Raw genomic sequence first — 16,211 nt, forward strand, 5'->3', positions numbered from 1 at the left:
TTTTATGAGATCTTGTCATCTTAATCAACAACTTGTCAGTCACATATCTATTATAATTAATTAGATTATTTAATTTTTTAATATAACCAAATTAGTTTAATAGCGCTTAACCTCTTACATCAAATATGAGAAATGTATGAAATACATATGATAACTTAATATGTTGGCCAAAAAAAAGGACATATAGTGATTTAATAATTAATTAAGTTAATTATTTATAAAAATTATTTCTGTTTATTTTTAAAATGACCCCTTTATTAATTTGTGAAGTTACTCTCATGGTGAAAAAATCTTCTAAATATGTATAATTAATAAAAAAATTAAAAACAATTATAAATTTAGTAGATAAAGTAAACTCAAATCCTATGAACAAAGTCACTGTGAAAGATATGGCTTACGATGAGAAAGTAATATGCTACCTCCCATCCCGAATATATACTCTAATTAGATATTCAATTTGATTTTAAATATAAGAAATCAATTCATTTTGTCTCTTATAGTTATTCATTTTTTTCCAAGTGACTGCATATGGTAAAGGATTTTCATTCTAATATACATACATGATTAACAAGAATATTTTAAAAAAATCTATTTATTACAAATAACTAATTTAACTATTTTTTTTAAATATTTGCAAATTCGTTATTTAGATCATATTTTAAGGACCAAAGGTGGTATTATGTTATAGAATTTTCTTTCCCTTTTTTTGTGTGGCATATTTATTTTCCTATTAGAGATAATTTTATATGAGACATTGTCATACACTAAATGTAAGCATCTTTTCCAGCAAAAAATTGAACTTTAGTAGCTAACGTTGTAAGGGACTAGCCTCTCCCACTACACTCAATTGTTGAATGTTTCTTCCCATTTTATACAGCATTTGGGAACGCACAAAACCCACACATAATTTATAGAATTAGAGTATATTGCAACTAGAGACGCGATAAAATTAAATAATCAAATATGATGATAATATTAAAAATTATTATTTCCGGACCTGATATTTGAAATAGTAATATATGTCAACAAACATATACTAATAATCGTCTTTCGGGTGCAAATGATTGTTCAAAATTTAAAATTATTTATTTTTTTTGTTTTTTATATTTTAAATAAAATTATCTTAATTTAAGACTTGAAATAAAAATTTAAAAAATTAATTTGATAGAAGCAAACCTAGTTTAGACTGATCAACAGAACACTTATAGCTTACGTTAGGATGCAACAATAAGAATTCGAAATTCAAAAGGTAAATATTATAATTCTTGTCGTTTTATAAGTACGGGAACAAAATTTCACATTGATAGTTTAAATTTTTTTGCGTTAATATTATCGTTTCCTTCATGAAAATCATCTGAGTAAAAAATTTACAATTATTTTTTTAATATTTATGTGACATAAGGAAAACATTAATGAGAAGAGCTAAGAACTTATAATAACTTCTCATTTTTTTCAACCAAATGGAACATCAGATAGGCGATTTTGACACAATTTATTCTTTTCCTTTTCCTTTAGTAGATTATTTTCATCTCTTTCATCTAGATTTAGTTTGGGTGCTCATCTTCCCTACTCAACTCTTGATAAGCACTGGATGTCCAAATATGATTTGAATGATTGAGATATTTAATATTTCTAATTAATTATTTTTAAATGAAAATTATTTTTTAAAAAGTAATAATTAATTTTATTTTAAATTTTATATCCATTTAAATAATTATTTTTAAAAAATTAGATTTTAAAAAATTAAATCTAAACTATTCAAGTTCAGAGCACTAATCGGGTGGCCATCTTTTTTTATGAGCATCTTAATCGGATCCCCATCAATGTGATGACTGTACTTGAATAATGGAGAGTGCTAAAATGGAAAAGGGTTAATGTAATGTTTGGTCATTATAATTTGTCCTCATTTTGGTTTTAGTTTTGATTTTCAGTCCATAAAGTTTTAAATTATAGGTTTTGGTTCTTTAAGTTTTACTCTATTTATAACTTCAGTCACTATAGTTTAATAAGGATGCGGAGATGAAGTTAACCATATTAAGTTTGCTAAGATGTCATTAACACCATTTATTTTGCTGAGATGGCATGCTGAATTGGTAGGCTGACCGGACATGATTTTAATTAAAAAAAATTATCACCTTCTTCATAGAATCACAGTGCATTCTTACAACTGCTTCGTCAAAGTTTAAATCTCACTCTTCCATGAAAAGAATGAGCAGCAGTTGACATCCTCCACTTATCATGTTGTTAGATAAAAGCTCCTCTATTGGCCAATGTGAAATGACTACTTTATGTTCTTGTAACCATTAAAGTAGTAAAAGTAAGAAAAAGATATTCACCCAAAAAAAAAAAAAAACAGTAAGAAAAAGATGACTCTTCAACGCCGTCTGTGATAGATTGTGTACCATTGGTCAATATAAAATGGCCTTCATAACGCTACAATATAATGTTTACTTCAACATCAGGACAATTGAGTGATTCAAATCTATTTAATGAAATTTCACGCTATGATACTTTTTAAGTAATTCGACATTTATTTCTATGAAGTAGTTGTTCTTTAAAGTATGTCAACATGATCAAAGTTTATTATATTTAATTGCTGTATATTATAATTATTCTAAATGAGAAGGAAAAACTAGATGTTACACTTTATGAAAAGTGCGTAGTATTTGCCTAAAAGAAATTCATTAATGCAATGAAATGAAGTGATTTTACTTTTAGGTGCATTGTCAAATTTTAACACATCATATTTACAAAACCCTAATATTTTACTCACTAACACATTTGGAATATGATTAAGAAATAACAAAAAGAAGCAAAGCATGTACAAACATCAATAAATCTCGTTTTCTGGCTTCAACAACACTATAATAAATGGGAGTGTTTAGGTAGAAACTAAACCATGATTTTAAAAGTATTTTTACGGTATATGAAACAAATATGTAAAGGAGTTTGTCTCGTTTTGCGGAAAATGCTTATAAGAAGCATTTTTAGGTGCTTCCAAACACCCCTTTATGGACTTGAACCTGAAAAAGAAATCATTATTGGGTCATCACGTTGGGCTTGAAATGAATGGGTGCGGCATGATAAATTTTGTAATATCTTCTCTTCGCTCTGTCATCTTCTTTCGCTATGAACTTTGACTATAATTATATACCATCTCCATTTAATTTGTCTAACTTATGAATTAATAAATAATTTAATGATCATATAAATATAAAAATTATAAATAACACATGCTATAATTAAATATTTTTTTTAATTTTTTAATCTTTTTAAATTAGTCAATTGGATAGTATATGTTCAGCAGGTTTTTCTAAAAAAGAAAATGAATGTGATCATATAAAACGACGCTTCAATCAACGAACGAAAGAATGGCCATCACGCGAAGTCGATCAAAACCATTCCCCAATCTAAACCAACTCGTCCAACCAAATCAGGTTGAACAAATCAATGGTCAAACAAATCAATCAAATAAATCAAGGCTTCCAAATCAATTAGCATGCGGCAAAGTAAACTACTAGCAGGCAGTGAGAAACCTATGCCACGGCAAGGGAAACCGATGTTAATATCTATTAATCTTGTCGACAGATTAAATATCTGTTATGCTAATATTATCATCTTTTCCCAAAAAAAAAAGATATTTGAATAAAAATATTTAAATTGATTATTCATTTCTATTTTTTTTTTCCATCAATTCATTTCTAATATTTATGTGACATGATAAAAACATTATTGAGAACTTAAAATAACTTCTCCTAACATTTCCAAGCCATCAAGGAATCATGCATGGTAAAAGCCATCAAGGACGGCATTTCCAATTTTTAGTGATGGCCCTCATATATGGCGAAGAAATAGAATGCATGGTTACATCAAATATTACTACAAACAAATGCAAATAGAAAAAAGACTTTCTAATACCTAAGGTCCTAATGCCAAGACATCAAAACCCAAGAAAAAAATAGGATGACAGTAAAAGTATTACAAATATAAAGAAAAAAGGAGAAAATATTAAAAATAGAACAAAGGAAAAAGAAAAGAAAAGATAAGCATCCTTTGAAAAATTTGATAATCGCCCTTGACTTTAATGGTGACGGTGACTGCTGTACCTAAATCATGAAGGAACATTTTCAGCGAGGAGTGTTTGTGGGTTGTGACCACCTCAATTCAATTTATACAGAGTAGCCACACACACACACATGCATACATATATTCATATACTACCTCATATCCTTAATATAAGAGTTAATTGACCAACTCGAGTAAATTAAGAATGTTTGTTAAGTTAGTTATTTATAATAAATAGATATTATATTTCCTAAAATATCTTTACTAATAATGTGTCTTAGTTAGAACCACCATTTGATGGAACTGTTAACATGTGCGACTACTATAAGAATTACTTTGAAAAAATAGATAAATATGATAGATTGAGATATTATATTTAGGACTAAATTGAATGTCCAGCTAACTTTTATATTAACGACTGGAGGTAGTATATATTCATTTCTTTAAGAGGGAGAGGGTGAGAGATTTTCATTCCCACTTACTTGAATTGTTGCATCATTGTCTTGATGGTCTTCAAGGATTGTTGAATCATTGTCTTGGTGGTCTTCAAGGATTGTTGCATCATTCATGTCTTGGCCTTCAAGAATATGCTCCACTGACAAGTCCCTGCGGAAAATGAGAAGGCATAAGTTTGAGAGTTAGACAATTGTATTAATTCAATCATTAGAAACCTCATGTGCCCTAACTTGGACAGAGAATTTTGAATTCGTATCTGGGAATAATAAATGCACTCCTTTAATTTTTTTCAAAAAGTACTTGAAAAAATGCAGTGAGTGTGTATGTAAGAACTAATAAATGAAAGAATTTGAAGAAGTCATTGAAGAGTTAAATAGCTAGAAAATTTCCACCAAAAGAGAGGCATGTTTCAAGAAGTTGAGAGTAAAGAAAAATACTAAAAATAACAAAAAGAGTCTTAGAAGTAAATTTCACTCCGATGAATCTGTATAAACATAAGTAGAGTAATAACATTGGCGGATTCAGCGAACCAGATAATTGAATATTGAGAAACAATTTATATGGAAGCACTATGAGCTTCTCTACTTGCATATAATATGCAAAATATTATACTTATATCAAACTAGTACTTGGAATAAGGGATGAACGCACCTTAAACGTCTGCCATTTAAACTGATGTATGGAACGCGAGAGATTTTGGGCCAAATTTCCTCATCCTTGTCGAGGCATCGCTCTTCGAGAAGCGAGCAACCCCTAATGTGGAGCATCAGTAGGGAAGGAGGCATCATTCCTCCTTTTATTTTCTCAAGCTTGTTACAATACTGAAGCTCTAGCTGTTGAAGAGAGGTTAGGTGTTGAAGCCCTATGCAATTCAATGTGTCAGAACTAGTACAGATGACAAGCTTATTGATAGGTGGAAGGTGATGCCATTTTGTATGACGTGATAATAACTTGTCACACTTTATAATCTTAAGTTGTTTTAAGCTGGATGGTAACAACCCTGGTGAGAATGGCTCCATTTTTGGACATCTTTTTATTTTAAGCTTTTCTAAATTTGGAAGAAGGCGTTCCATGTCATCAAACAAGGACGTCAAAAACTTGCACCTGTAAATGAAAATCCTTTTGAGATGAAGAAGAGGTGCCTTTGAAACCAAACAAGCCCTGACATTTTCACAGTCTCCCATAATTAGCTGTTCCACTGATGGGGGAATATGAGTCACTGGAGGTGGCACCGCGTCAGACAAATCCCAGACAATTAAAATTTCAATATGCAACTCTACAGACAGAGACCCCAACATGTTCCCACCTGAAATTGCCAGAACGCCTAGGGAAGGCGGCAATTCTTGCTCTCGCAACACTACATTTGGACTTTTAATCATAAATAACTTGTCAATGTTTGGACACTGTGGGATAGAAGAAGCAAGCAGTGGACATGACATAATCGTCAGATCCTCTAAAGAAAGAAGTTGTCCAGGTAGATTTCCAATTAATTTCGGACAATCATCAAAGCGAAGGAAGCGTAGTTTAGGAAAAGCTTGCATATCAATGGGATGCCATTGTTGCCAGGAGATCATATCTTTAAAATGAAGAGTTTCAAGGGAGGGAAACGGTTTTATAAGTGAAGCGCAATCATTTGCAGCCTTGAAAAACTCAGAACCCACAGTCACCACACTCTGTAATCTTTCGATTCTTAAGGACCTCAGAGAGGGTAGTTGGCCAAGTGCAGGAATTCTCCGACATCTGTTGCAATCAGTCAGCCGCAACTTAATCAAGTTGTCGTAGGAATGACCTCCTGATGACCACATTGGATATGTCGTACCCCTATAACCGACATCTTCCAAAATTTCTAAATCCCGATAATATCCAGACTCGTAAATAATATATATCTCTGTCCATGAAAATAGAAATAAATATTGAGAAATACAAAAGTAAGAATAACTTAAACATTTCTAAAATATTCAAAATATAAACTACAAAAAGTAAGAATAACTTAAGCTGTGGTGCCGGTTAAAAAAAAAAAAATTTGTGATGGTTGCAGCTGTAGCAATATTGATTATAATAATAAACTACAAACTGGCCAAAGCTTGTGGTAGATAAGCAATAACTAAACTTTATACTTTATACTATTTTAGAACATAAAATTTTAAAACAGGATAATGCATTAGGTTTGCAAAAGAAGCTAATTAAATGCGAGGCTTTCTAAGAAATCACGTTTGACGAACTCCAAAAACAAGCTAGGCTACATATCCAGACAAAAGTCATGATTTCTAGAGAATCCAATTCGATATTCACTGTGTTGGTAGGAATAGTTCTCTAAAGAGTATAAGAAGAAAATATGAAGAAGAAAGTGGTGCATGATATTTTTAAGGTATGACCATTATTTTCTTTTAAACTTAATTCGCCCCCATTTATTCTTATTTAGGGTACAAGCTGAGTTGATTGGCAAATTTTTTACAGGGTATAATAAAAACCCTTGAATATGAATTGCACTCCCAAAATTTATGCCAAGACAATAATAGCCTTCTTTGCGTGCACTCAAAGACAAAAGAAACGAGTTTAATCTTGTTATGTGTTTGTATTGTGCGTCCTTTCTTCTTGTCCAAATAGAGTGATGGTGAGAGGTTTATATAGATCATGAAGTGATGTTTTGAAGAGATGCCTCTTGGAACAATATTGCTCAACTAAAAGTTATAACCATATGTTGGTTCATGAACCAACATAATTTAAATAACTAAAAGATATTTAATATCCTTCTCATAAAAGTTATACTTTTTGAATATATAGGATTGCCTTAAGAAAACAACACAATATTTTACCTAGTGGTGTTACCATACCTTTGTATATGTCTTTAGAAATCAACTTTGATATCTTTTAGTGTTGTAACTTCCGACATAACTCTTTATATAAATATATATTAATTTATATGAAAGCATAACCTCTCATATAAATATATTAATTTATAAGAGGATACAACCCTCTGTCTAAATTTATTAATTTAATAAATTTATATAAGTACATGATTTTCCAAAAAATATAGCTCTTCGTTTTAAAAATATTCCGACACATTGGACGGTCCGAATTAGGTGCTTATCACCAGTGATGAGCAATCGAGAGAGGGGAAGGTTAAAATGAAATGAGAGAATTGGCAGATTGAGAGCGAAAAATTGGGAGAGGAAGAAAGCTGAAGGCCAAGGAAAGGATAAAGAGAAATAAATACAAAGTAATTACAAGTCCATGACGAGTAGAATAACAAAAATAAAGAAATAAGTCCATGACGAATTACAAGTTGTAAAAATAAGAAAGAAAAGAGAACCATGGCGTGAAGATAATACTTCTTAATGATCTAATTTTAATTTATTCCATTACTTTTTTTTTACCGGTAATTTATTCCATTACTTATTTCAGTAGTACTTAATTATCATAGTAATATAATCTTAAGCTTCCTATTCTTATTATAAGTACCTCTTTTATATAGCATAATATATGTTTTGTTTGAAGCATTAAGTTTTTCATCCCAATATCCCTTACTAATTATAAAACTTCCTAAGTAACGAAATTCCTTTAACTAATGACTTTTGTTGAGTGTAATTTTAATATTTTACAATAAATAATTAATTTTAACTAGCTTCATTAACTTATGTAAAGTTGTTATGGTGATTATGATACGGACTAGAGATAGTAACATTTTAAAATAACACTAAGGATATAATATGAAGACAATATCAGTGACAACACATGACAAAAGAAAGAGGATCAACAACTACCTTCATCTTCCGAGGAGTTCACTGAATTTGAATCTTTATGCATATCCCTGCACCCAGAAGAACACCCTTGTTTTACACACACGCACACACCCCCAACCAATAATAGTTCCACCCAAGGTAAACTGTTTTAAATACAAAGAAAAATAATAATTAAAAACTAAAACATTCATTTTGAATGTAATCACGAGATAATTTGTGCACTAGCTTATGCAGAATTTTGAATGACGACGTATCTGAGAATAATTAGCATATACTCATTTTTCAACAAGTACTTGAATAAGTTGCAGTAACTTGTTGGCTTGGAAGGGAGTATATGTGGTGACAATTAAATGAAACGATTTGAAGTCATCGAAGAATTAAATAGCTAGAAAATTTTCAGGGAAAAAAAGGCATGCTTCAAGAGGTTCAGAGTGAAGAAAAATACTGCAAATAAGAAAAAGTGTCTTAGAAGCTAATTTCACTCCTCCACAAAAGAAGAGTAATAGTAGTATTTCTCCGGTCCTAAATATAAGATCCTTTTTATAGTGTAAACTACGTACACTACAAAAAGGGTCTTATATTTAGGATTTGGAGGAGTATTATAATTTTTGATGCATTCCGCGAATCATGTAATTAAATAGTGAGGAACATTTTACATGGAAGCACTCCCTTGTCTGCTTGCATGTAATATGCAAAATGTAATACTGAATATTAAACCAGTAATTGGAGTAAGAGATCATATCAGTGCACCTTAAATCCTTTTCATTTAAACTGATGTATGGAACGTGGGAGATTTTGGGCCAAATTTCCTCATCCTTTTTGCGACATCGGTTTTCAAGAAGCCCGCAATCCCTTATGTGGAGCCAATGTAGAGTAGGAGGCAGCATTCCCCCTTCTAGTTTCTCAAGGTTGAGAGAATACACAATTTCTAGTAGTTGAAGAGAGTTTAGATGTTGAAGTCCCGTGCAATGTAATGTGTCAGATAGAGTAGAGATGAGAAGCTCAGTGATAGTTGGAAGGCGATGCCACTGTGTATGACATGACAATAAGTTGTCACACTCTCTTATCTCAAGCCGTTTTAAACTGGATGGTAAGGACCTTGCTGAAAATGGCTCCATTTCTGGACATCCTTCTATGCTTAGCTCTTTTAAATTTGGGACAAGACGTTCCATGCCATCAAACAAGGACGGCAGAAACTTGCATTTGTAAATGGAAATCTTTCGGAGATGAAGAAGAGGTGCCTTTGAAACCAAACAAGCCTTGAGATTTTCACAGTTTCTCACGTCTAACTGTTTCGCTGAAGGGGGAATATGAATCACTGGAGATGGCACAGCATCAGAACAATCCACCGTTAAATCTTCAATATGCGACTTTTCAGACAGAGGACCCAACATGTGCGCGCTTGAAATTGCCAGACGGCGTAGGGAAGGTGGTAATTCTTGCTCTTGCAACACTACATTTTCACTTTTAATTATTGCTAATTCGTGAATGTTTGGACACTTTGGGATAGAAGAAGCAAGCAGTGGACATGACATAATTCTCAGACCCTCTAAAGAAAGAAGTTGGGGAGGTAAATTTCCAACTAATTCGGGGCAATCAACAAAGCTAAGAAAGCGGAGTTTAGGAAAAGCTTGCATATCAATAGAATGCCATTGTTGCCAGGAGATCATATCTTCAAAATGAAGGGTTTCAAGGGAGGGAAACGGTACTATAAGTGAAGCACAATCATTTGCAGCCTTGAAAAACTCAGAATCCACAGTCACCACACGTTGTAATCTTTCAATTCTTAAGGACCTCAGAGAAGGTAGATGGTGAAGTGCAGGAATTCTCCGACATCTGTTGCAATCTGCCAGGCACAACTCAATCAAGTTGTCGTAGGAACGACCTCCTGACCAAATATAACCGCCATCTACCGAAATTTGTAAATCCTGATAACACTTAAACTTGTGCTTGACACATATGTCTGTCCATGAAAATAGAAATAAACATTGAGAAACACAAAAATGTAAAAAATATAGAATTTTTTTTACCTTGAAAATGTTAAGAATATAGAATGAAACTTAAGTTGCGATTGATTATGGTCACAGTTGTAGCAAAGCTGCAAAATGGTAAAACCTTGTAGCAAATGAGCAATTTTAAAAATTTTATGCTCCTACGAGATTGTGTTATAAACAAGGGCGGCTTGGACAACTAATGGAGCTTGACTAATTAATATTGGTACAATAATAAACAGGACAAAAATGAAACGTAATACTCCCTTTAACACTTAATATAAAAGTTAATTTGAGAGTTAGATATGATTATAAATATAAGATCTTAATTTTTTTTATTTATTATTTTTTTAAACTAATTTACCTAACTTAAAAATTGATAAATAATCTAATATTATATAAGGATATTTTAAGGAGATTATGTCATATTTGTTATAATCAACTAATTTGAATTCCTTAATGTATTATCCAAATTAATTAACTGGCTCTTATAATCTTATATTGAGAATCAAAGATAGTGATAAATATTTTAGATAGGTTATTGGAATCTGCTACAAATAGGAACAAATTGATGCTTCAAAAAACTCTCTTATAAAAAGCGACGGGGGCGGTATTTTCTTTGAAATGCCGAGTTGATGATTAGCTTACCAGAAAAGCAAGTATAACGTTTTTTAGAAAAATCAAATGTAATATGATTTCCTAGCAAAAAGATATGTGTATATATGAGAAATAAATTATTCCATAAATATTTTTGAAAAAATATTGTGTATATGAAGAATATATGTATGTATGTATGTGTTAGGATGTATATTAAAAGCAGTATATATGTTATGGTAAACAAATATATTTGGTAAATATTACAAATAATACTAAAATAGGCAATTTTGCTATGCGAAGATAGTGATGCCCAACAAGTAAAAGTTCTAATCTCATTGGTTGACCCAAAAAAGGGAAGAAAAAAAAAGAGGTTCTAATGTTGGCGCCGCCGCGCCAGATCTTCAGCGGTGGTGGGAGCTTTTCTTTTTAATAATTGAAGAGCATTTTAGTAATTTAAAACTAAATAATAATTTCCAATTAATTCCTTGGTCATGCAGAGTAATTTCAGGTTGTATTAGGATTTCTCTGCAATTATTTCAATTAGGTGGGACTTTAGTACAATTCTTCCTAAATGAAATCAATTACTAGTTAAGTTCTTATTATGAGATTTCTTACTAATCTCTCCTTAAATATATATCCTCCAACAAACTCGGCACACCGCCAGACCAAGGAAAAGAGAGTGTGTGGGAAAAGGTATGAGGATATAAGGAGATTGAGGTGGAAAACTTGGGAGAGAGGAACAACGGTTATGTTTTCCTTTGTCTCTCGGTTATAGTCATCTTCTTTGAGTTCTTCCAAAAGTCAAAAAAATAAAAAATAAAAAAAGAGTACAAGTCGATGATGAATTGAAGTTACAAGTAAGAATACCAATAGTAAAATAAAGAGACGGGGGAAGGGAAAATACCTTTTGTTGAGTAATCCACGGGTTCCACGAATTGAATATTTTCCAAGTTGCTTTGTAGATCGTATACATGAACTCCAAAATAAATTTCTTTTTCGCCTTCTGTTTCCTGTGTTTTGCTCTTAATGGCAGCCTTCACTTGACTCCACTCATTTGTAATGGGGAGTTCAGTGTTGTGAATCATGCTGTGCATATCACATATATAAATATGATTAGTCTTTATTGGTGACAATGAACTCCACTTAGAAGAAATACCCAGCCTGATGGCCTCGTCAATGTCCACAGAGAATTGACAACTGTAGACATAATCCTGGTTATCTTTAACAAGAATCCAGAGAAAAGTCGTTGGGAACATGTTGCGAACCCAGAATGACACAGAATTTTCCCGACTATAGTTATGGAGCCCTTCTGGAAATTTTTCTCCAGGTAAAATAAAGTTTTTTTTCCCAGATTGAAAGTTTAGTGCCTGCCAATTGCATATTGCCAAAAGAAAAAAAAAATCACAAACACATAAGTAATTAATAAGAAAAGAATATAATCATAGGGAGAGGGCTTGGGGCGTGCAGATACCTGCTCCATTACTTTGTTTTTGGATAACTTAGTCAATGATGTGCAATGTATGGCACTAAATTTTTCCAAGTTTGGCGGCATCCCTCTTATATGCTCAAGTTTGTCGCAATTATCCAACAAAAGATATCTCAAATTATGATACTCTTTGATACATTCTGGAAGAATTGTGAAATTGTTAAAACTCAGATCTAAATGCATCATATTAGTGAAGTTAGGAAGACAGAAAGCAAGAGAATCATCTGATAAATTGCAATTTGAGAAAAAAAGTTGTTCCATTTTCAATGCCATTGCTGAGCAACCTACGTTTGCTTCACCTCCACCTTCACACATCTTAAAATGACTCATTCCTTCACAAGAATTTGCTGTCAGTTTCCAAAGGTTTGGTAATGTACAAATGCTAGCTGGTAGTTGCATAAGATTAGGACATTCTTCCATGTGTAAGATTTCAAGTCCAACAAGATTGCAAATTGAAGATGGCAATTCAGTAATTGCTGTCTTATCCAAGTCAAGTGTTTGCATTTCTTCCATCATGACTAATACTTCTGGAAATCTCCGAAGACTTGAACAACCAAAGAGGTTGAGATGTTTAAGAGAGGTCAACTTAAGGCAAGATGGCAAAATCTTCAAATTTTCGCATCTCATAGCACTCAATTCTCTCAATTTATTTAAACATCCAATTGAATCATGAATTTCAGTTAAACTTGTGCAACCATCAAGCCACAATTCTTTTAAATTAGAAGCTCCAGACATGTCAGGTATTTGCTGTAGAAATTTGCAATTTCTTAAATTCATACAACTTATATTGTGAAACGCCTGCAACACAAATATCAATTTACTTTTATAATTTGGCAAAAATAAAACAAAAATAAAAGTATTAGGATGCTTATGTACTCACCTTGTCAAATGGTTGGAGCAATTCACAATAACTGAAGGACAAGTCAAGATAGAGAAGTTCATTAGTTGGGCACAAAGATGGTAAAAATTTGAAAGGATATCCTTTCCATTCCAACCATCTTAAACTCTTTGGCAGATATTTGGGACATTCTGAAAAGCATGCTTTTCTTATCACAAGCATTTTTAGATTTTTCATTTTCATGAACGCCTCTCCACTCCATTGTACTTCTATACTTTCAGGTAAGTATAGAATTATGGCTTCCACTTGGTCAGTCCCCTTCCAAGATGAAAAACACACACAATACATTACAAAAATTAGATGTTATGAATCATTGTAAATATTTTTAGAGAAAATGAAAATGCATTTTGGTGATCTTACCGTGTCTTGTTGCAAGACATGAAGAATGTCTTTGTAGAACCATAGTCTACTACGTCCACCAGGCTCACATGGTGATTGTTGTCGAACGATCTCTTTACCTATATCTTCTATCAAGTCGTGCATTATCACACAAGCTCTTTCAATCTTTATTAGGGATTTATCAGTCAACACTTTAATGGCATATTCTAATCGGATTCCACGAACACATAGCAACATATCACTGACAATTGCTAATTTCTCACCATTGAAAAAACAAGCCAAGTCAAGGAAAACTTGTTTCTCCACTTTCCCTAAAGTATCATAGCTTAATTTGAAGGCGCCCAAAATACTTTCATGTGGAATGCTTTTGAATTGATCCAATGCAGAATTCCAAAGATTAACTCCTTCACCACGCAAGTTAGAACCAATCACTTCTAAAACTAGTGGAAAACCACATGAATAATTTATGGCACGATTGCAAGCCTCTATGAAGTTCGAATCCACGTTTTCTTTTTCAAAGGCATGCCAACTAAGCAACTTAAGAGATTCCTTATCATCTAATTCCTTGACGTCATAAATGCTTGTAACACCATGACTCACTAATAATTTCTTATTCCTGGTTGTGATGATGATTCTACTTCCACAACCAAACCAGTTAGAACTACCAGCAAGTGCTTTTAATTGCTCTAACTTGTCAACATCATCAAGAATCAAAAGAATCTTCCTCTTACTAAGCCTATGTTCTATTATTGGTATTCCTTCATGATAGTCACCCAATCTGAGATCTTTCTCCTTGACTAATGTACGTAATAATGTCTCTTGAAGATGTGACAAACCAGTTGGATTTTCAGAATGTTTTCTTACATCAGAAAGAAAACATAAGCCTTCAAAATTATCAGCAATGGAATTATATACAGCTCTTGCAATAGTGGATTTACCTATTCCGCCAGCTCCCCAAATTCCTATAATTTTTTTTTCTTCAGTAGACCAAAGATCTAAATAAGTGATAACTTCCTTGGCTCGGGGCACAAGTCCAACTTGATAATCTGTAGTATGTAAATGCTGCTGGTTAATCTTAGCAGCAATTTCTTTCGTGATCCTTGTAATACACTCTTGTTCATTTGCAATCCTGACCAATTTGTAAGAAATTCGCTTTTAGTCAAACTAAACATTAAGATATGTCAATTTTATGTACAAAGACTTGGCTGCATTCCCTATTCCTCCCAATAAGATTTAAGATATAGTTTCAATCCTCACATAGTAGATGATGAAATATGAGAGTGTTGCAGCATTATTTTAAATTCAGTCCCAATTATCAAAGAAGTATTAAGTTTATTATATAAACGATAAGTATTTTTATACCCCAGTAAGTGTGAATTTATTGTGTTCTACCTAGTTAATGGAATTCAGCCACCCTAAGTATTGGGAGGAATATGCCATCCCTAGAGTTATTGTTTCTCTTTTCTAGAAAAATAAAATTAAAAACATGTTCTTCGTCGAGCTTTTAAAGAAAAAATCAGCATATTGCTAACCCGACAAAAAAGGAACCGAACTGGCCAGCATAGACTATGTGTATGTTGTTGTAAGATTGAAATTGTAATTAACTGTACTCATGATGATGATGAAAAGAGTGAAGAGGTATACTTGGGTTTGAGATGACAGCCTTTGAGTTCAGCAGCTTGAGACAGAGCGAGCCTCCATTTTTCCACCTTGTGCTTGTTGTCTTCGAATCTTTTCTCCAGTCGAGCCAATGCTTCTGCATAGCTTTCTCTGGGACGTCGTAGTTCTGATGGGTCCACATAATAAAATACTGGATATATCAACCGACTCTCTTCCTTGAAGCACTCCAGAATCTTTTCCAGTTCTTGCAAACAAAATGTTGAGTTTGCATAGTTTTCTGAGAAAACTATGATGGCTATTCTTGATTCTTGTATAGCTTGAAAAAGCGCAGGTGTGATATTTTCCCCAATCCTAATGAATTCATCATCGAGAAAGGCGTGAATTCCTCTTTGATGCAGAGAATTGTAGAGATAGCTGGTGAAGCCTAAGCGAGTATCTTCACCATAAAAACTAAGGAACACATCATAAGTCCAGTTGTAAGTGATAGAAGAGGATAGTGCTGGATGTGCCATGATTGTTAACGACGACACACGGAGCTAATCTTAAGCGAAGAGTCGAGCAAGAAGAGACAGATCTCACAGCACTGAAGAATGAAGGGTTGAAGCTGTAGCCAATATGCCACCAATTGTCTTATCAAGGGATCACCAGTCCACCACGAAGCTTCGTTTATAATATTTCCTTAACTTTAAATGGGTTGTCGTCTTTTTTTTTTTTTTTTGGTTGAAAGCCTGTCTTGGAATTATAATATGAGACTACGTAAATTTTCAGAAACATGTATAATTTTTAAGATTAATTCCAGTCTCTTTTATTGAAATCTTTCAAAAATCTTATAAGGTGTCTGAGAAATTATCTCAATTAATTTTTTTTATTCAAAATGAACATAGTACATTAATTTAATAACCTTTATTAAATAAAAGTAATTTTGAAAAATATTTTAAATTGAAAACATCCTGGCTGAGGCCAATCAATTGTAAGTAAATGTTTTAATAAAGAGCCAAGAGAGTTATAACCCCAAA

At 32.5% G+C, this 16,211-nt stretch overlaps 1 protein-coding gene across 1 annotated transcript; it reads right to left on the bottom strand.

Moving 5' to 3' along the window:
- Nucleotides 1-9,210: 9,210 nt before the first annotated feature.
- Nucleotides 9,211-15,707, bottom strand: LOC114719371 (TMV resistance protein N-like). The gene is made up of 5 exons (XM_028904847.1): nt 15,220-15,707; nt 13,597-14,704; nt 11,757-12,219; nt 9,363-10,227; nt 9,211-9,292 (listed from the first exon to the last, which is right to left on the bottom strand). Exons 1-5 carry the CDS (start codon nt 15,705-15,707, stop codon nt 9,211-9,213), a joined length of 3,006 nt encoding a protein of 1,001 aa, XP_028760680.1.
- Nucleotides 15,708-16,211: the final 504 nt, after the last annotated feature.

Source organism: Neltuma alba, unplaced genomic scaffold (assembly GCF_004799145.2).
Source record: "Neltuma alba isolate B1F8T4 unplaced genomic scaffold, ASM479914v2 tig00011915_pilon, whole genome shotgun sequence".
Lineage (NCBI taxonomy): Eukaryota > Viridiplantae > Streptophyta > Magnoliopsida > Fabales > Fabaceae > Neltuma > Neltuma alba.